Source organism: Schistocerca cancellata, chromosome 8, assembly GCF_023864275.1.
Source record: "Schistocerca cancellata isolate TAMUIC-IGC-003103 chromosome 8, iqSchCanc2.1, whole genome shotgun sequence".
In the NCBI taxonomy this organism is placed as follows: Eukaryota; Metazoa; Arthropoda; class Insecta; order Orthoptera; family Acrididae; genus Schistocerca; species Schistocerca cancellata.
The window spans coordinates 68,845,062-68,867,306 of NC_064633.1; the positions used below are offsets into that span (position 1 = coordinate 68,845,062).

At 43.8% G+C, this 22,245-nt stretch overlaps 1 protein-coding gene across 1 annotated transcript in view; it reads right to left on the reverse strand.

Moving 5' to 3' along the window:
- The window catches only part of LOC126095355 (myrosinase 1-like), a 76,987-nt gene extending 55,642 nt beyond the window's left edge, over nucleotides 1-21,345 (reverse strand). Inside the window, exons 1-3 of the mRNA XM_049910163.1 lie at nucleotides 21,207-21,345; nucleotides 20,916-21,046; nucleotides 5,566-5,700 (exon numbers count right to left, since the gene is read on the reverse strand). Coding sequence (XP_049766120.1) covers nucleotides 5,566-5,700; nucleotides 20,916-21,046; nucleotides 21,207-21,345 — 405 coding nt within the window. The remainder of the gene's footprint in view (nucleotides 1-5,565; nucleotides 5,701-20,915; nucleotides 21,047-21,206) is intronic.
- Nucleotides 21,346-22,245: the final 900 nt, after the last annotated feature.

The window sequence follows — 22,245 nt, forward strand, 5'->3', positions numbered from 1 at the left end:
TGGAGTAGGTTTCATGGCCTTGCAAAACTGAATTGGACAGAACGAAATGTAGTGACGTGCGATAGAAAAGTTCTGTGTGAAGAGGCGTGACACTGCAATTTGAAACACTTAAGACCAAATAACATCCACATCTACATCTACATGGATACGCTGCAAATCACAATTAATAGCCTGGCAGAGGGTTCATCGAACCACCTTGACAATTCTCTATTATTCCAATCTCGTATAGCACGCGGGAAGAATGAACACCTATATCTTTCCGAACGAGCTCTGATTTCCCTTATTTTATCTTGGTGATCGTTCCTCTCTATGTAAGTCGGTGTCAACAAAATATTTTCGCATTCGGAGGAGAACGTTGGTAGATGGAATTTCGTGAGAAGATTCCATCGCAACGAAAAACGCCTTTCTTTTAATGATGTCCAGCCCAAATCCTATATAATTTCTGTAACACTCTCTCCCATATTTCGCGATAATACAAAACGTGATGCCTTTCGTTGAACTTTCTCGATATACTCCCAAATCGTTTACATAGATAAGGAAAAGCACGACCTTGGGGAACGCCAGGAATCACTTCTGTTTTAATTGATGACTTTCCGTCAATTACTACGAACTCTGACCTCTCTGACAGGAAATAACAAATCCAGTCACATAACTGAGACGATATTCCATAAGCACGCAATTTCACTACGAGCCGCTTGTGTGGTACAGTATCAAAAGCCTTCCGGAAATCCAGAAACACGGAATCGATTGAAATCCCTTGTCAATAGCACTCAACACTTCATGTGAATAAAGAGCTAGTTGTGTTTCACAGGAACGATGTTTCCTAAACCTAAATTGACTGTGTGTCAATAAGTTTTCTTCGAGGTAATTCATAATATTCGAACACAATATATGTTCCAAAATCCTGCTGCATATCGACATTAATGATACGGACCTGTAATTTAGTGGTTTACTCCTACTTCCTTTCTTGAATATTGGTGTGACCTGTGCAACTCTCCAGTCTTTGGGAATGGATCTTTCGTCGAGGGAACGGTTGTATATGACTGATAAGTATGGAGCTAATGCATCAGCATACTCCGAAAGGAACATAATTGGTATACAGTCTGTATTAGAAGACTTGCTTTTATCAAGTGATTTAAGTTGCTTCACTGCTCCGAGAATATTTACTTCTACGTTTCTCATGTTGGCAGCTGTTCTCGGTTCGAATACTGGAATATTTACTTCGTCTTCTTTTGTGAAGGCATTTCGAAAGGCTGTGTGCTGCTTTGGCAGCATTGTCTTCGATAATATCTCCATTGCTATCACGCAGCGAAGGCATTGATTTTTTCTTGCTACTAACATACTTCACATACGACCAGAATCTCTTTGGATTTTCTGCCAGGTTACGAGACAAAGTTTCGCTGTGGAAACTGTTATAAACATTTCGCATTGAAGTCTGCTCTAAATTTCGAGCTTCTGTAAAAGATCACCAATCTTGGGGATTTTGCGGTTGTTTAAATTTGACATGTTTGTTTCGTTGTTTTTGCAACAGTGTTCTAACCCATTTTGTGTACCAAGGAGGATCATCTCCGTCGTTTGTTAATTTATTTGGTAGAAATCTCTCAGTTGCTGCCGATACTATTTCTTTGAATTCAAGCCACATCTAGTCTACACTTACATTATTTGAGCATTAGACCCCTGTAACTGCTACTCGTTTCGTACACGTCATAGTAATCAATCTTAGAAGGAATTGATTGCAGAACTCAAGCACATAATTAGGAGATGTAAATTTAAATGCCCTTGTGCAGCCTTATTTCAAGACGAAATGCCTTCTGATTCGATAATCCAAAACCTTGCTGATCACAGAAAACGGCTGCGATTCTAAACCATCCCAACCCTGGTCTCAGAGACGTGTTTAAAATAATCGAGCTCAGGAAGTACAACACTTCGCAGAACTTGACTTTAATGTGCGTATTGTTACAAGGCTGACGGCGGATCGCTCGAAGCGGTCCCCCTTTCGGGGAGCTCTCACAAATCACAGGAAACCACATAAACACTGTGCAGGACATTTCGATGTCTTTAGTGACGTGCTATGTCATGCAGGATCGCAAAAACTGCTTTCTCCGTCGCGCAGAATGCCAGCACTGCCATAAATCGGGACACACACAGCAAGTGTGCGTGGAAAGGAAACGAAAGGTAAATTCTGTTACACAGATATCTCGTCATGAGAAAATGGAAATAAGTAGGATCCCTGAATCTGAATCTGTGTCCACTTCTCCTGGCAGTCCATCCAGGAAGCGTGGACGAAAGCGACGTAATGGCACAGCTAAACGCTCAGTAAAATCTTGCCTCATTCTAATCAGCTCTCCACTAATAGATGCACAGCTAAACGCTTCATCAATCACAATTCAGACAAAGATAATCTTCCGCTAGTCAGAGTGGATAGTTACTTCAAAGGACTAATCACAAGCTTTTCATCTCTCTGCAGATTTGCAATCAGTTTCTAGCATATCAGTTAGCTGTTGGTGCTTCAGACAAGCTGACTAATCAACATATTTATGAGCAATTGGGACGCCCTCAACTCCAAACCCGCTCCTCACGACCTACAACGGCAAAAAGTGTCTCTGTTCTTGGAACGTGCAACTCACGAGCAAAGTACTGAAATACACTATGAGAAAGAGGGAGGAAAAAAAAACAAAGCGACAAAGCACGAAGGAATTATCCTAATAGGACGAAAACCCGTAGATGTGATGTACAGACAAGGAAGGATCACAATTTCAGAAAAATTGGCTAATTTATTCAAGAGAAAGCGCTCCACAAACTAAGCATGTCAATAATGCATTGGTCCACCTCTGGTCATTGTGCAAACAGCTATTCGGTTTAGCATTGATGGATAGCATTGATTGTTCTCTTGTCGGATATCGTGCCAAATTCTATCCAATTGACGCATCAGATCGTAAAAATTTCTAGCTGGTTTGGGGGGGGGGTCCTGCCCATAATGCCATAACCATTTTCAATTGAGGAGAGATCCGGCCCCATTGCTGGCCATGGTATGATTTGGAAAGCAGCAACACTGGCAGTAGAAACTCTAGCACGTGCGGACGGGCATTATCTTGCTGAAATGTAAACCCAGGAGACGTGCCGTGAAGGGCAGCAAAACAGGCCCTGGGATAATGTCGACGTGCCTGTGGGCTGTAAAGGTGCCGCAGATGACAACCGAAGGAGTCCTGCTATGAAAAAAACGGCACCCCAGACCACCAGTCCCGGTTGTCGGGCCGTACGGCGGGCTGCAGTCAGGTTGGTACCCCACCGCTGTCTGGGCCATCTCCAGACACGTCTTCGGCCTGGAATCTCATTGACTATAGTAGAATTGTTTTCAGTGATGAGTCTCGCTTCGACTGAGTCCCGGTCACCAGTCAATACATTCGTGGAGACGCCCAAGATAGCGGTGGGATACCAGCTTGACAGTTGCTCGTCGTACTGCCCTACAACCAGGAGTGGTTATCTGGGGTGCTATTTATTTCCATAGAACAACTCCTTTGGTTGTCATGCGTGGCACCCTTACAGCACAGCGATACGTCGACTATATTCTACGCCTCGTTTTGTTGCACTTCACGGCAAACCGCCCTGGGCTTACATATCAGGAAGATAATGCCTGCCTGCACACGACAAAAGTTTCTGCTGCTTATCTATGTGATTGCCAAACCCTACCTTGGCCAGCAAGATCACCGGATCTCTCCCTAGTGGAGAACGTATGCAGCATTATGGGCAGGACCTCCAACAAGCTCAGGATTTTGACAAGTTAATGCGCCAATTGGACAGAATTTGGCGGGACACCCCTCAGAAAGACATCTCAATCGGTGAAAAACCGAATAACTGCTTGCGTAAGGGTCAGAGGTGTAGCAACACGGTGTTGACTTGATAAGTTTCTGAAGCCCTTTTTCTTGAATAAATTATCAAATTTTTCTGAAGCTGTAATCATTTGTTTGTACATTAACATTACATCTATCGATTTCCGGACCGTTCGGATAATTCCTCGTGGGTACGCTAGATTCCAACCTAATCTAACTTCCTTGATTCCGCCCAAAGCCGACGAAGGACGTGGGAAGCGCTGCGGCCTCGCTGTCGGTCGATGTAACGGGGCGACATCTGGCGACGACATCTGCCGACCGATGTCGGTGCCCACTCTACATCTACATCTGCATCAATACTCCGCAAGCCACCTGACGGTGTGTGGCGGAGGGTACCTTTAGTACCTCTATCTGTTCTCCCTTGTATTCCAGTCGCGTATTGTTCGTGGAAAGAAGGATTGTCGGTATGCTTCTGTGTGGGCTCTGATCTCTCTGATTTTATCCTCATGGTCTCTTCGCGAGATATACGTAGGAGGGAGCAATATACTGCTTGACTCTTCGGTGAAGGTATGTTCTCGAAACTTCAACAAAAGCCCTTACCGAGCTACTGAGCGTCTCTCCTGCGGAGTCTTCCACTGGAGTTTATCTATCGTCTCCGTAACGCTTTCGCCATTACTAAATTATCCTGTAATGAAGCGCGCTGCTCTCCGTTGGATCTTCTCTATCTCTTCCATCAACCCTATCCGGTACGGATCCCACACTGCTGAGCAGTATTCAAGCAGTGGGCGAACAAGCGTACTGTAACCTACTTCCTTTGTTTTCGGATTGCATTTCCTTAGGATTCTTCCAATGAATCTCAGTCTGGCATCTGCTTTACCGAAGATCAACTTTATATGATCAGTCCATTTTAAATCACTCCTAATGCGTACTCAGAGATAATTTATGGAATTAACTGCTTCCAGTTGCTGACCTGCTATATTGTAGCTGAATGATAAGGGATCTATCTTTCTATGTATTCGCAGCACATTACACTTGTCTACATTGAGATTCAATTGCCATTCCCTGCACCATGCGTCAATTCGCTGCAGATCCTCCTGTATTTCAGTGCAGTTTTCCATTGTTACAACCTTTCGATATACCACAGCATCATCCGCAAAAAGCCTCAGTGAACTTCCGATGTCATCCACCAGGTCATTTATGTATATTGTGAACAGCCCACTGTGTGAACGCAGCCTCTGCCGCTTCCGCTAGCGCGCTATTCAACGGCCGGCGCTCTCCCACGATTTCTCAACAAGCTCACAGAACGGTGAGTCTTGATTTCTCAAAAACATTCGAGGAGCGCAGCATACGGAAGCGCCGTTTGTTACCTCTAAGTACTCATACGTACTGTACCTGTGCTAAAGACGAGCGAAAGCGAGGACCCGTTGGGGGGGGGGGGGGGGGAGGGGGTATTATTCCCTTATGAGAAGACAAAAGAGCGTTAAAACTGATGCAAATTAATATTTATTTCTGCGGTGTAAGGCTGTAGAGGATGTCTACTGCAGCATTAATGCTGAAATGAAGACAAAGACACGTAGAAGAAGAAGAAGTAAATTTCCCGCAAAAATTCATATCCAAAATAGCAGGAGAACCTAAACGGAAGTGATGTGTGATGCACGAACCATTTTCAAACCATTTGCCTTCAAGATTATCCTGTTTGAAATAAAAAGAAAGAAAACTGTTTACTGCAACTCACCAGAGGCTGGATTCCGTTGGCGAGCAGCTCGTTGATGAGGTTGTTGTAGTAGTCGATACCCGGCTGGTTGATGACGTCAAGGTCCCCAGTTGGCAGGATGCGTGGCCAGGAAATCGAGAAGCGGTACACGTTCGCCTGTTTGTTGCAAAACGATGTGTAAATAACGAGTGCGAGTAACATCATAAAAAAATTTACTTATTTTTTATTTAGCTTATATTTTCAAAATTTTATCAGTGATAGATACAATTTCCTGTTCATTATTGTAAAGCCAAGAAAAAGAGCCTCGTCACCTAATCAGTATAGTGATCGGTAGGTAGAAAAAGATTGCAACTTCTTCTGAAGACATATTCACTTGATACTGATTCCAGAATCATTGTTATTATTATTACTATTATTATTATTATTAGTATCGTATGCCATTAAAGAGTATACACATGTAAATACACAAAATATTTACACGTTCGTGTTCAACTCTGGCAACCATTGTGTCACTTCATCAGCTTCTTTCATACTTCCTTCAATAATATGGACACTCCTCCTCCGTCTTTCCCTCCACACCAGATTCACATGCAACACTTCCACAATAACACCGCTTTTTCAAGATACGGCCGCCTGTCTCTTATCACATTCGAATGCTGTCGAATCCGGATCATTTCCCACGGGGAAGGCGAAGTACTCCTGTGCAGTGTGGGATTCTTACCAGATTGACGGAGTACGTCGAGAAAGTTCAGAGAACAACAGCACATTCTGTATTATCGAAAAATAGGGGAGAGAGTGTCACTGACATGATACAGTATTTAGGGTGGACATCATTGAAACAAAGGCGTTTTCCGTTGCGGCAAAATCTTCTGACGAATTTCAGTCAGCAACTTTCTCCTCCAAATGCGAAAACATTTTGTTGACGCCGACCTACATAGAGAGAAACGATCATCTTAGTAAAATGAGGGAAATCACAGGTAGCACGGAAAGATATGGGTGTTCGTTTTTTTCGCGCGATTTTCGAGAGGGGAATAGCAGAGAATTAGTGTGAAGGTAGTTCGACGATCCCTCTGCCAGGCACTTAAGTTTGTTTTGCAGAGCAGCCATGTAGATGTAGGTGAAGGTGGCTTGCGTGACTTCAAGCGTGTAGCTGGTGTGTTCTGAAAGGCACTTTTGATCACACTCTGTCTGCTTAAAAATTGTTTGTTATCATCTGAGACAAAGAGGAGCGTTATTAGACAGAACAGGCAACCATCTGACAATTAGATTAAAACTGTGTGCCCGACCGAGACTCGAACTCGGGACCTTTGCCTTTCGCGGGCAAGTGCTCTACCAACTGAGCTACCGAAGCACGACTCACGCCCGGTACTCACAGCTTTACTTCTGCCAGTACCTCGTCTCCTACCTTCCAAACTTTACAGAAGCTCTCCTGCGAACCTTGCAGAACTAGCACTCCTGAAAGAAAGGATATTGCGGAGACATGGCTTAGCCACAGCCTGGGGGATGTTTCCAGAATGTTCTGGAAACATCCCCCAGGCTGTGGCTAAGCCATGTCTCCGCAATATCCTTTCTTTCAGGAGTGCTAGTTCTGCAAGGTTCGCAGGAGAGCTTCTGTAAAGTTTGGAAGGTAGGAGACGAGGTACTGGCAGAAGTAAAGCTGTGAGTACAGGGCGTGAGTCGTGCTTCGGTAGCTCAGTTGGTTAGCTGCCCTCTGTAATAAAAAAACTGAGTGAATGGATCAATAACGAACTTCAATGGGCGTCAGGTGACGTCCGCCACGAACAAATGAAACGAACAATACCGAACAAAATGAGATTAACAAAAAAAAAAAAAAAAAAAAAAGTTGGTAGAGCACTTGCCCGCGAAAGGCAAAGGTCCCGAGTTCGAGTCTCGGTCGGGCACACAGTTTTAATCTGCCAGGAAGTTTCATATCAGCGCACACTCCGCTGCAGAGTGAAAATCTCATTCTGGATCTGACAATTAGATGCGGCAGGTGGCAAAAACATTTGTTCTCCTGAGTGCTCACCAATATCTTGCAATGAAAGGTTTGCACCGCTATCACAGTCATCAGGCCTACAACAAAGTCCAGTAATCATCCAGTACGATACGAAATTTCTATTTGCTATTACAGTCCCGTAACCTCGACGGAAATTTCAACGCGCCGACTGGGACCAGTTTAAGAAAAAATGTTCAAATGTGTGTGAAATCATATGGGACTTAACTGCTAAGGTCATCAGTCCCTAAGCTTAGATACTACTTAACCTAAATTATCCTAAGGACAAACAGACACGCCCATGCTCGAGGGAGGAGTCGAACCTCCGCCGGGACCAGCCGCACAGACCATGACTGCAGCGCCTGAGACCGCTCGGCTAATCCCGCGCGGCCCAGTTTAAGAAGATAGTTGAAGACACTGTACATTGCGCTTTCAGAAACCCCAGCCATTGATGATAGATTTATGGGTACTATAAAACCTAATCCCAGAAAATTCATACCATATGGATTTCGATTTCTGTATGAACCTGCAGGACGCGAGAATGCGACGAATTGCACACGCACTATCAGCAACGACACAGTGACATAGTAGCTGAAGATCTATTGAAGGCTCTCGTTAGAAGACAGAAATAGCAAAAGACAATAGATGGATTGAATTTCACGCATTTCAGCGGTAAAGGCATGAAAGCCTTAAAAGAAAACTTGATATACACTTACGGAAAAAGAATCTTAACACCAAGAAGGAGTTGGTAGTTTCTACATGTGAAAGATTATATCCGTTCATATTTCGCGCCAGTCGAGTAAGAGTAGCGTTAGTATCGTCGCTATAAGGATGCAAATCAGATTTGCTTTAAATACGCGCTGTAATGAGCATGAGTGCTATTTACCTTTGAGTTGATGTTGGTCAAGAATACCTTTAAGACCACGAAGACGCCATTATCAAAACCTCACTAAGTTTGAACCAGGTCGTGTAGTAAGGATACAAGGATGTTCCTTCTGCGATATTGCAGGAAGACATGGCTGGAGTATAGCCACTCTATATGTCTACTGGCAGCGGCGGTCACGAGAAAGTATGGTCGCAAGAACATCTACATTTATACTCCGCAAGCCACCCAGCGGTGCGTGGCGGAAGGAACTTTACGTACCACTGTCAGTACCTCCTTTTCCTGTTCAAGTCGCGTATGGTTCGCTGGAAGAACGACTGCCGGAAAGCATCCGTGCGCGCTCGAATCTCTCTAATTTTACACTTGTGATCTCCTCGGGAGGTTTAAGTAGGGGGAAGCAATATATTCGATACCTCATCCAGAAACGCACCGTCTCTAAACCTGGACAGCAAGCTACATCGCGATGCAGAGCGCCTCTCCTGCAGAGTCTGCCAGTTGAGTTTGCTAAACATCTCCGTAACGCTGTCACGCTTACCAAATAACCCTGTGACGAAACGCGCCGCTCTTCTTTGGATCTTCTCTATCTCCTCTGTCAACCTGACCTGGTAAGGATCCCACACTGATGAGCAATACTCAAGTATAGGTCGGACGTGGCTTCCGGCCACGTGGCACTACCTAGAGGAAAGACCACCGTGTTCGGCTTATGGCTCTGGCATCATAACTGCATCTGTAGCAGTAATTTGATGAGCATTTGGCACCACAGTGACACAACGAACTGTCACAAACCGGTCACTTGAAGGGGAGCTCCGGGTCATACGCACTGTAGCGTGCGTTCCTCTGACTCCGAACCGCAGCCACCTGCGACTTCAGTGGTGTCAAGCGAGAGCTCGTTGGAGGGCAGAGTGGAGGTCTGTTGTGTTTTATGATGAAAGCTGCTTCTGCCTCTGTGCTGTTGATGGTCGTGTGTTGGTTAGAAGGATGCTAGCTGAGAGGCAGCGACTACCCTGCTTGAGTGCTAGACACACAGGAGCCACACCTGGAGCTGTGGTCCGGGTTGCAGGGACACTCTCGTGGTCATCCCGCGCACCCTGACTGCAAATCCGTGTGTCAGTCTTGTGATCCGACTTGTTGTGCTGGCAGTCGTGAACAACATTCCAGGGGGTGTTTTCCAATTGGGTTAAGGGGCTCCGGAACGCCCTATACTTGCAATGTTAAATTAACGCTTCTAAATTACATCTTTCCTCACAAAGTATTTGAGGTAGGAAGTTGAACTTTTTACAGATTATTTATTGGAATATGGGCTACAACGTAACACAGGGATTTTACAAAATTTTAGTTCAGTTATTAAAGATGATTTTTTTTCAATTGTAATGAAAATTCACAACATTTTTTTGCAATTTTTTATTTATATATTCAAAAATATACCGTTTTTTGGAAAAAGGCTGTGTTAAATTATGCAGAAGGTACTGTGTAACATTTACTGAAAGTTTGAAACAAATATGTTTGGAAGATCCTTTGAAAACATGTAATTAATATGAGAAAATAAAAGTTTTGGGAATCGAGCGACAAAGATTGGATTAACTTTTTAGTGCATTCCAGGTCCATAGGATGGATTATCTTCATCCTCTGCAAACTCCTCGTCCAACTTCCTCTTGTTCCTCCTCCCGTTTACTCTTGCTTGTATTTCTAGACTCTTTACAGCCCTGTCTGCAGCCCGAAGGCGTTCCTTGTCTAAAGCAAGCATCGCTCGTACCATGTTAGAACCTATCTTCATTCCTATATTTCTAAATACCTTGCACCTTACAATGTTGCCGTCATTGAAAGTCGCAACAGCATCATACACACCAAAGTGAAGTGTTTCTATTCCAACAAATACAGTCTTGGGGATTCTCGACCATATAACACTATTTACACTTTCATTGGGGTTTTGAGTTTTTCCGTGAATACACTTTTTCAACAGTTCAGGTGCTGCTAAGTCTCTGAAAATAGGTTTCATCACCTCCATTATTGCATGAGGCAGACTATGCTTATGAGTGTACACTTCACCAGTTAGCAATCCTTTGTTATATTTACACCAACTGTCTTCTTCTTTGGGACACAAGCTATGTTGGGGATTTTCATCGGTTGAAGAAGTATGAAAAAAAAAGATTCCAACATTTCTCCTTTTCTTAAAAGCCTTCAGAGGATTTCTAATAACTTTACTTTTACTCATTATTATACTTCAACAAAACAGAGACTCAAGAAACAGAATTAATTACGAATATTTTCGAGATAACGACAGAGTAAATAATAAAAAAATAAATAAACATGAAACAATCGACAATCATACCAGCGATATATATTGAACCATCACAGGTTAGCCACAACACATACTTTATTTCACATCACTAAAATGTACCTGATGAACACGGACGTTAATAATAACACCATTTGACAGCAGTTTAACAGCGCCACAGTGGGTCACGCCCATGTAGAACACATTTCAAAAAAAATTTAAAAATAGTTGTAGTCTTCGGAATTGAATAAATTATATATCTATTAAAAGGTAATAGTCTGCAGATTCAGAAAACTCAAAAAAGTAAAAATTGAACTTTTCATGATTTTGAGCCTTTCCGGAGCCCCTTAACGTCTACCACATACCGCTGTGGTAACCCATCATGCTTTACAGAATACTGAAATGTTGCCTTCGCCTGCTCGATCACTAGATCCGTCTCCAGTCGAGCACTTATGGAACATCATCGGACCACAACTCCAGCGACTGCTTTAACCGTTCTTATACTGACCGACCAAGTACAACAACCATCGAATTTGTAAGGGGTCCGTAGGCCCTTACTATAACTTTGCACTCGGCGCAGATCGATAGGGCGAACAATCGATTGTGACGTGTTGCAAGAGCGAGTGTCGAGATGCGCCAGAGTGGTTGGTGGGAATGGTGTGTGTGTGGAGGCCATTATTGGAATACAGGGTTTTTAACCGAGAAGGGTGTCACCATCGCCGTGGTTAGACCCCTAAACAATAAATAAATACCCGGAAAGTGATGAAGTATTTTTATAAAAGTGATCAGTGACGTTACTAGTGCCGATATTTAGTTTCGCGTCTACCACGCCGGCCTAACCTTGGATTGCAGTGTTGGATGCACTGATGGATTAGCGTGTGACGACAATGGCAAATGAAGAAAGCCTGTGCTGAGATTAGCCGTAATTAGATATGTATGACGAAGGCAATGGCTGCCTCCTTTTTGTGTTCTGAGAAGAATATAAGTTCGTAATTAGTAAAACTGTGCTGGTGTTCCTTATTACCATACATTCACTATTATAGTATTGAACAAGACGAACTGGAAAGTAACAACTTCCGTAGCAGTCAATTCCAATTACCAGCCCCATTAGGTTCACAGTCATGTTAATAATAACTATTGGGCTGCTATTCCATCAGATCAGGTCGGGATAAAAAGCGGAGGTGTTACACCCCACAAGCCGACATCCGTGTAAAACATAATGCATACCCATCTACATGCTTGCACCCAACATTCTGGAGGTTAAATAGCTCATTAATGTACCAGCATTTCACATTTGCAATGGCATGCTCGCACTTACATTAACCTGCGATCTTGCAATGTTAACCACTTTGATATTTTACCTAGACAGATGCATTCCCGAAATTTCGTTACTCGACATTAATTTTTTGTTGTTGTTGCAATTTTCTCCATCCGTGTAGATTCACATAGAAGCCAAACTGGATAAGGCACGTTAAGAAACTGTTTCCCAAAACAAAACGAGCTATTGAATTCTGTAGGTACGTCACCAATAGTTGCTGAAGCTATCGTACGTTATAATATTTTTTAGATTGTCTCAGTACGTATTTTGTAATACCGTGTAAACTGACATTCCATCTCTGTAGTGGGAATATCCTTCAGAATAGATGTTGCTATACTTCGTTGTGGTTGTCCACATTTCTTTTATTTTATAAAGGTTGAGGAGGAGACCAGAAAGACAACATCCATGCCTCTACTCCGAGAAGTCCTCTCTTAGTCTTCCATTCTTATTGTTTCTTCATGTTTCCCATATATTGTGTATGACCTGCCTACCTCTAAATGTATATCTATTACTCTGAGAATGTCAAACATATATCCCTCCCAGCTTGTTTCTTCGCATATATTCCAAACTCCTGGTCGACTACGACTCTAAAACTTGATACCGTCTGCCCTCCAAATCGACACTCATTTCTTCTGCTATCACATCAGCTGACAGATTTTTTTCCCTTCCAAAAGGCTCCCAACGTTCTCTTGCAGCCTGCTATCTCTCTCCTCTGCGTTTAACAACGGAATTCCGCTTGCACTCTTCTTGGCGCATTTGTTTTTCCTTTTGCTGAAAGTTCTTTTGACTGTAGTATGCCATGAATCACTCTTTCCGACGATCATTTCTCATTACACTTGTTCCCATTTTTCCCGCAGCCGCTTCGCTTTATCGTCTGCTTGTGACGTCGACATGTATATCTCTAATATCTTTTTTTAGGAAGTGTATCTCCAGTTGTATTTAGCTGGAAGAGATTGATACGTAAAGGAATTTTAGTTTGCGAGTCGTTATTCATTGTACTTCTGTTTCCAAAATCGTTAAAGACTTTTCCAGAATAATACTGAAGAATTATGAAGAATATACTCACTCTTGTTTTAATATCAGACATTTCGCCTAAGAAACAAATTTTTGATTTCTGTTATTCATATATACATACAGGGTGTTACAAAAAGGTACGGCCAAACTTTCAGGAAACATTCCTCACACACAAAGAAAGAATATGTTATGTGGACATGTGTCCGGAAACGCTTACTTTCCATGTCAGAGCTCATTTTATTACTTCTCTTCAAATCATATTAATCATGGAATGGAAACACACAGCAACAGAGCGTGCTAGCGTGACTTCAAACACTTTGTTACAGGAAATGTTCAAAATGTCCTCCGTTAGCGAGGATACATGCATCCACCCTCCGTCGCATGGAATCCCTGATGCGCTGATTCAGCCCTGGAGAATGGCGTATTGTATCACAGCCGTCCACAATACGAACGAGCACGAAGAGCCTCTACATTTGGTACCGGGGTTGCGTAGACAAGAGCTTTCAAATGCCCCCATAAATGAAAGTCAAGAGGGTTGAGGTCAGGAGAGCGTGGAGGCCATGGAATTGGTCCGCCTCTACCAATCCATCGGACACCGAATCTCCTGTTGAGAAGCGTACGAACACTTCGACTGAAATGTGCAGGAGCTCCATCGTGCATGAACCAGATGTTGTGTCGTACTTGTAAAGGCACATGTTCTAGCAGCACCGTATGAAATCATGATAATGTACTCCAGTGAGCGTAGGTGGAAGAACATGGGGCCCAATCAAGACATCACCAACAATGCCTGCCCAAACGTTCACAGAAAATCTGTGTTGATGACGTGATTGCACAATTGCGTGCGGATTCTCGTCAGCCCACACATGTTATTGTGAAAATTTACAATAAAATCACGTTGGAATGAAGCCTCATCCGTAAAGAGAACATTTGCACTGAAATGAGGACTGACACATTGTTGGATGAACCATTCGTAGAAGTGTACCCGTGGAGGCCAATCAGCTGCTGATAGTGCCTGCACGCGCTGTACATGGTACGGAAACAACTGGTTCTCCCGTAGCACTCTCCATACATTGACGTGGTCAACGTTACCTTGTACAGCAGCAACTTCTCTGACGCTGACATTAGGGTTATCGTCAACTGCACGAAGAATTGCCTCGTCCATTGCAGGTCTCCTCGTCGTTCTAGGTCTTCCCCAGTCGCGAGTCATAGGCTGGAATGTTCCGTGCTCCCTAAGACGCCGATCAATTGCTTCGAACGTCTTCCTGTCGGGACACCTTCGTTCTGGAAATCTATGTCGATACAAATGTACCGCGCCACGGCTATTGCCCCGTGCTAATCCATACATCAAATGGGCATCTGCCAACTCCGCATTTGTAAACATTGCACTGAGTGCAAAACCACGTTCGTGATGAACACTAACCTGTTGATGCTACGTACTGATGTGCTCGATGCTAGTACTGTAGAGCAATGTGTCGCATGTCAACACAAGCACCGAAGTCAACATTACCTTCCATCAATTGGGCCAACCGGCGGTGAATCGAGGAAGTACAGTACATACTGACGAAACTAAAATGAGTTCTAACATGGAAATTAAGCGTTTCCGGACACATGTCCACATAACATCTTTTCTTTATTTGTGTGTGAGGAATGTTTCCTGAAAGTTTGGCCGTACCTTTTTGTAACACCCTGTATATGTAAAAGATTGCAAGGAAAAACATATTTATAGAGCACTTTAATATCAGAAAAAACAATAGGAGCTGACAAACGCCATGAGGCTTCTACTGGTGGCACAGAACTTTCAAAATGGTAGTAACGGCTAATAGGAATACATAAAAGAGATACCATTCCAAGAAATGAGATATTCACAAATGAAGATGGAATGAGCTGAGCTCTAAAGGCTCACAGGCTGCGGTAACTTGAGTAATGAATAACGTTGAAGAGAAAACAATAAAGAAGGACATTTTTTAAGGCAGCAGAATAAATTACAACCTCAATACAGATCAAGAGTATGCAGTTAGGAGCAAATGAAAAAATTCTCCACCAAATGAAAATTTAAGAGTGTGTTAGTCGCGGCTATAAACCTACAGTACAAATTATTGCAGTATATTTGTTCTAGAAACCTACGCTCTTGTAACTTTAACAATACACCATATCGTGATGCAAAACATCTCTCTTGCAGCGTCTGCCCCTGGAATTGGTCGATCATCTCTGTGACACTGTCGTGCTTACTAAATAAACCCGTAACGAGACGCGGTTATGCCGTGATTCTTCCTCCTTCTAATTGTGGCAGCAGTGATGTGTATCGATATTTGCGCCGTGTACCAGCTTTGGTCTTGTTTCCGGCTAGGGGGTGTGCGGGCAGTCAGTCGGTCGGTTGGTGCGGACCAGGGAGGATATCTCCGTGTGGCGCAGTCGGCTGGGTCCGCTGGCGGCCTCTGCGCTGTGTCAGAGAGCGTGTGGAGCTGTCCGATCGCTCCGAGCTTCGTGGTTCACCGACCCAGGACATCAAAGTTGAGTGGTGTCTTAAGTACCCAAGCGACGTCCGTTCATGTTGTGTCGTTCGTTTCGGTGGTTCGCTGTTGGAGAGGTTTTCCTTTGAGCAACACTGAGTGTTTGTAGTGGTGAAATCGAGCTACCGTCTGGTGGAATTAACTATACTGGTTGACTACAATTCAAGTGCACCAGCCGAATTTTCTGCCTTGTGGCCGTTAGTGTTCCGGTTACTTGCCCTGGCCACTAACCTAATTTCAGGCAGTTCCCTTTCCTCACCTGTTGTCGCTGTCCAACACTGTGTGTAGTTTTGACAGCTTAATACTTATTTCATTGTGGATAATCACGTCCGTAACAGTTTGGTCTTTGAGTTTTCATGCTGGCTAGCAAGTCGTTTGGTCGGTCGGTCCGTGACTGTCTCTTGGTTGGGTTACTGACAGATCAAGTGTAGTTGGGCCCACCACCTGTCTCACCTGAGTGAACGTTAATGTTTCAAGGGCAGCCCCCCCCCCCCCCCCCTCCCTGGAGGCGTCCGAGTGCCGTTGTCTATACTGTCCTTTTCATGGGTGTTTAATGGTCTGTTGCTAACCTATTACAGCCAGTGCTTTAAGGGAAGAAAATTTTTTATTGTGTTTTATGTAAATCAAGGGCCTTCAGCCCGTATAAGTAAGTCTGAATTCGAGCAAGTGGATATTTGCTGAAAGTTACTGTTGTTGTGCTACCTTTTCATTTAGTGCGCTGTCAGCCACTTAAAACTTAAAGGTTTAAGCTATTTTTTGAATTTTTGCAAAATCAACTGTGCGTCTTCTGCCGCTTAAAGCCTTATTCTTAAAATGTCTCCTTAAGCGAAAGCATTACGGCCTTCTCCCTTAAAAGATTATGGTAATATATTTCAAACTTTTGAAATTTAATTGTGGCCTTCAGCCATTGATATTGCACCTTGCTTATGTTTGTTCTATCCACTTGTACCTTGAGGCTTTCAGCCTAGCTGTGATATATACATATATATTTTAATTATTTTATTTGCAATTTTAACTGCTTGTCTTCAGTCACTTGAAATTTATCTTGTTTGTTTTTAAGATTTCTTGTGTGGAGGCCTTCAGCCATGAAATAATTGGATTTTGAAACTCGTAGTTGTAAAGGTTCGGCTATGTGCCGTTTTGCTTTAAATGTGTTATTAAATTATAATGAATCGTAATTTTGAAGTGAAACTGACCGCCACCTTATTTGGCCCTTTCCACAATCCTAATCACCTGTCCTACCCTGCGGGTTTAGTGGGCGTATCAGTAGTAAGCATTAGATGATAAACCCTGTATATGCATTTTCTACGCTGGTGAACACATTACTGAAAGAGTTGGCTGCTACAGGAACTTGAAGATGAGAGATTAGTGCAGGATAATTGAAGTGTCGGCAGACATGCCGACACTGTTTTTAGAGAAGGAGGCCGAAATGCACGCGTCAAATCACGCCGGCTTGCTTAGGTCTGAAACAGGATACGTAATGAATGCTATAAAGAAAAGTACGTAGCTGCTGGAATACTTAACTTTAATCCATCATTTGTATACAGCATTCTTGATGATACAAGTGAGACTCTCTCTCTAGAAATGGTTAATGGCGCCTTGCTAGGTCGTAGCCATGGACTTAGCTGAAGGCTATTCTAACTGTCTCTCGGCAAATGAGAGAAAGGCTTCTTCAGTGTAGTCGCTAGCAAGGTCGTCGTACAACTGGGTCGAGTGCTAGTCCGTCTCTCTAGACCTGCCGTGTGGTGGCGCTCGGTCTGCAATTACTGACAGTGGCGACACGCGGGTCCGACATGTACCGCGGCCGATTTAAAGCTACCACCTAGCAAGTGTGGTGTCTGGCGGTGACACCACAATAATAACAAAAGGAATACCGCATTAAATTAATTTAATGCCAATAGAGGAGGAAATACACCAATTTGTGTCTATTACCGGTTTTTACACGCTATTCATTTAGCAATTTAACTGGGAAAAACCAAGAATTTACCTGACGGTATTTGATCATGAGAAGGTCTCTGTATTCCTCCTGCTTATCCTAGTTGATGTGATGTCTTGTTGCAGAACCTACGTTATGTGCCTCCCGCAACTGTCGGTTGATCTTTTTCTCGAGAATTTTCTTGTTAGTTTGTGGTGTGCCACATATTCCTCTGGTGTGTCCAGAGCTGTCCAATATGAAATCCAATGTATGCTCGTGGAATCCTTTTTCTTTTGTGAAGACTGCTAATTGCTACATCATATTCCGCAAATTACACTACTGGCAATTGAAATTGCTACACCAAGTGCATAGATCCTGAGAAATCAGTACCCAGAACAACCACCTCTGGCCGTAATAACGGCCTTGATACGCCTGGGCATTGAGTCAAACAGAGCTTAGATGGCGTGTACAGGTACAGCTGCCCATGCAGCTTCAACACGATAGCACAGTTCACCAAGAGTAGTGACTGGCGTATTGTGACGAGCCAGTTGCTCGGCCACCATCAATTGGTGAGAGATCTGGAGAATGTGCTAGCCAGGGCAGCAGTCGAACATTTTCTGTACCCAGAAAGGCCCGTGCAGGACCTGCAACATGCGGTCGTGCATTATCACAGGGATCGAATGAAGGGTAGAGCCACGGATCGTAACACATCTTAAATGTATCTGTTATTCTTGCTGCTTTACAAACATAGTGGAAAATATTTGACAATTCTCTCATCGTTGACTTTGTTAATGGGGCGATGCTCAAATATCCTAGTAAATTCGTTTGATATTTTTTTTGTCATACCCGCGACTCATTCTGAATTATTCTAAGTGTCACACCGAGTTAGTGAATGTCAGTTTCTGAATCCAGAAAGAGCATTCCATGCAAAATCTACAACTAATCTAAACCGCAATCGCGATAGGCTACAATCCGACCTTTATCAAAGTCGGAAACGTGATGGTACGCATTTCTCCTCCTTACACGAGGCATCACAACAACGGTCAACTGCTGTTTGTGTATGAGAAATCGGCTGGAAACTTTCCTCATGTCAGCACGTTGTAGGTGTCACCACCGGCGCCAACCTTGTGTGAATGCTCTGAAAAGCTAATCATTTGCATATCACAGCATCTTCTTCCTGTCGGTTAAATTCTGCGTCTGTAGCACGTCATCTTCGTGGTGTAGCAATTTTAACGGGCAGCAGTGTATTAATCAACCGTGTTATGAGATCGTTTTTCGTAATGGACCCGCAACATAAGGAAATTCACAAGATTGAAATTAGACGTCCACGTAATTGATCTTAAAGGTATGCGTGATCATTACTTGCAGTAGTATAAAAACGCACTCGCATGTTATTGGGAAGTAAGGAAATGTTTTAGAAGTAAACTGGACGACACGGCTGGGTTGGCCAGGTGCCCCGTTGTGCTTCTTCTGAGGAGGGAGCAGGAGGCGTGGCGGTCACGCAGTGGCCCAGGGCTGGCGGAGCTTCCTCCGACGCACTGTGGAGGCGCGGTGTCAGTTCCGCAGCAGGGACAGCTTCCTCTAGCGTCCACTTGCGAGCGAGTTTTATAAGATGGAGGAAGCTTAGCAGAAAACGCGCTACTGCCTGCCAAATGTAGTCGTGATTTTTGGGATGGACAGTGCAGATCCATATCGGGCATGTGAAGAAAATGCCCTAAGTCATTGAAAACCGTAGAACGCCGCTAAATGTGAGGCTCTTACACAAAAAACTTCGTTTAGGAACGGAAGAAAGACGGATGTTGGTTCATACGGAGCTTCTCCCAGAGTGACAGAGCACAGCGGTGCTGAAAGAAAGTCCCTTCTTGGCTGAAGAGACACGAAGAAAGGCGTTGTACCTACGAAGCATGTTGTGGTACCCACACTCCATCCCACCTGGTGTCTCTTCGGTTTCCAGTGCAGCGGCCAGAACTCGTGCCAGCAGATCTTCCTCTGTTAGGAAGAATTTCGCTGGTTAATCAAGTTAAACATAGCTCAGGGAAGGAGATCTACTCTCTCAGAGGCCAAACTCAGCGGTCGGAGCTCGCAAAAAGCAGATTCCGATCAATCAGGTCTAACTTGTAATGAAGAACACAGTAAAGTGAGGCTTCCTTACGGACACCACCACACAGTAAATGTGCAAATCATCTTACTCTTCTCTCCTCTGGTCTCCTCTCATGCTTCCCCGCAGGACTTAGTTCTCCATTACAGATCTATAACCTATGAAGGCAACTTAGAAGGTATAAAGCTACTACTTCCGAAGATTTACGTCGCAGTATTTCTTTACACAACAGCTACAGTATGATGACCCCTAACCGCTTCTGGTGAGTTATAGAGAAAGTCGAATCAGTACACAAGTTTCAAAATGTTAGAGCTTCGCTCTAACGATTTATCTTGCAAGTCATGAAATGTTTCGTTGCGAAACACTCCTGTCTGATCACCTGCATCGATTCATGTCCGTTGTGCACTCCGACAGACTTGGGGAATTCCAGCAGGACAATGCGACACCGCACACGTCCAGAATTGCTATAGAGTGGCTCCAGGAACACTCTTCTAAGTTGAAACAGTTCCGCTGGCCACCAGACTCACCAGACACGAACATTACGGAGCATATCTTTGATGCCTTGCAACGTGCTGTTCAGAACAGATCTCCACCCCCTCGTACTCTTATGGATTTATGGACAGGCCTGCAGGATTCATGGCGTCAGTTCCCTCCAGCACCACTTCAGACATTATTCGTGTGCCACGTCGTGTTGCAGCACTTCTGTGTGCTCGCGGGGCCCTACACGATATTAGGCAGGAGTACCAGTTTCCTTGGCTCTTCATTGTAACTGTGAACTGTCTATTCTGAAAATTTGTGGTAAGATACTATGGGACAAAACTGCTGAGATCATTGTCTCCTAAGCTTACACACTACTTAATCTAACTTAAACTAACTTATGATAAGGGCAACACACACACCCATGCCCGAGAGGACTCGAACCTCCGACGGGGGAGCCGCTCGAACCGTGACAAGGCGCCTCAGACCACGCGCCTACCCCGCGCTGCTGAACTGTTTAGATGATAAATAAAGCTAATGAGTAATATATCCAGTTTTATTCAGTTGCACATTCCCAATAAGTAAACCATCTACAGCTTCCCCAACACACTAGTAAACTCAAACATAACACGATGGCAAGTCAGATCTGTGGATCCCTTTGATAAAAGTATTTATTTATTGCTTTTTTATTGTCTATCTTCGGTTAACGTCATGTTCAAAACCACTAATATTCACCAGCCGGAATGTTGAACGTAAATAATTAGTTTGTAACGAACTTATTGTCACGCGATAAAAAATAACTGTATGCTGAAGATGGATGTCACTTCACAATTTCGAGTGTTAGGAAAAGTCGCAAACTGCACGTCACGTTTCGGGAAATATACTCACGTTTATGTTCTTCAGCATCTGCACGTCCTCCTTGTACTTGTGGTACGAGTCACAGGCGACATCCCCCGTCATCCCCAGTGTGTATTCCGGGTAGTTGTGGAACAAGTAGTCCTGGATGCTTTCACCCTTACCTAGAGAGACATACAAGTCACACTTCTGAAACCTGCAGAAGGCAGCCAGGTCGTTATCACAAATAATGGACTCAACAGTGATGGTGGTGTAAACATTGTGTCTAAGGTGACCTATTAGAGTACAGGGATTGCTCGTGTTGGTTTGACACTTCGCACTCACCATCTTCGTCCCAGCCTCCTTCTATCTGATAGGCAGCCGTGGCAGCGCCCAACAAGAACCCGTCAGGGAATCTGTTAGTGGCGCTCTGTGCTGATCCAGCGGCCAACACCGCCGAGACTGCGATTACCAGAGCCAACATATTCCTTGCCAGTGACCGTACGCGACTTGCTAACAAGTATATATTCCTTGTTTGTAATTTATTTTTGTGGGCATTTTACACAAAAACACTCCACAAACTGTTATCTGTTGTTGTCGAGTATTCGCCAGAGTAGAGAGATGATCAGACGGTTTACAAGGGCCTATGGATAGCCGCACTTACGAGAGAGAAGATGCTATCAATACAGACGGTGTTTATCTGCTGGAAGTTGTTCATGTGGAGTAACCATTTCCTGCTTATTTTCTCTAAGTCATTTTGATAAGCTGACCAACAATATTCATCTAAAGTTATCTTCCTTCTTATAAGTGCTTCAATACGACACTACATCACAGATAGCAAGAACTGTTTGTGATTTAATTTATTTCGCACATGTAAATGTTCATGCTCGATATGAGGTGTTCTTGTATCACGATAACTTAGTATCTCCGCCAGCCATCTTAAAAAAGATGACCACCTGTCGATTTTCTCTTGATCTGAAGGACCTGTAGAAGATGGACAAAATAACAGAAACTCTATCGTAGGAATAACTCGTTTCTGTTGCTAAGCACTTATGTCACCACTAAAACTCTCTCGGCACCCTGCAGAACCAAATTTTGGAACCACTTAACCAGCCTGTGATCTTCAAATGTGTAACTATGCCTTCATGTCCAAATAACGAGCACAACTTGTCGGCCCTTGTTTGATGCCTTCACGACGGAAATATGCCCTGTCACACGACGAAAGAGGAATTGAAAGATACGTACTGTATGTATCCTTCCATCTGTGGAGCACAGAAAGGTTTGAGCAGGCGCATCGTGGTTCTAATTGAATCCTGATGTCACATTGGAAGGTCAGATGTTTGGTAAGGTCTCTGCAACCATTTTAGGTGACCGTTTTCTGAGT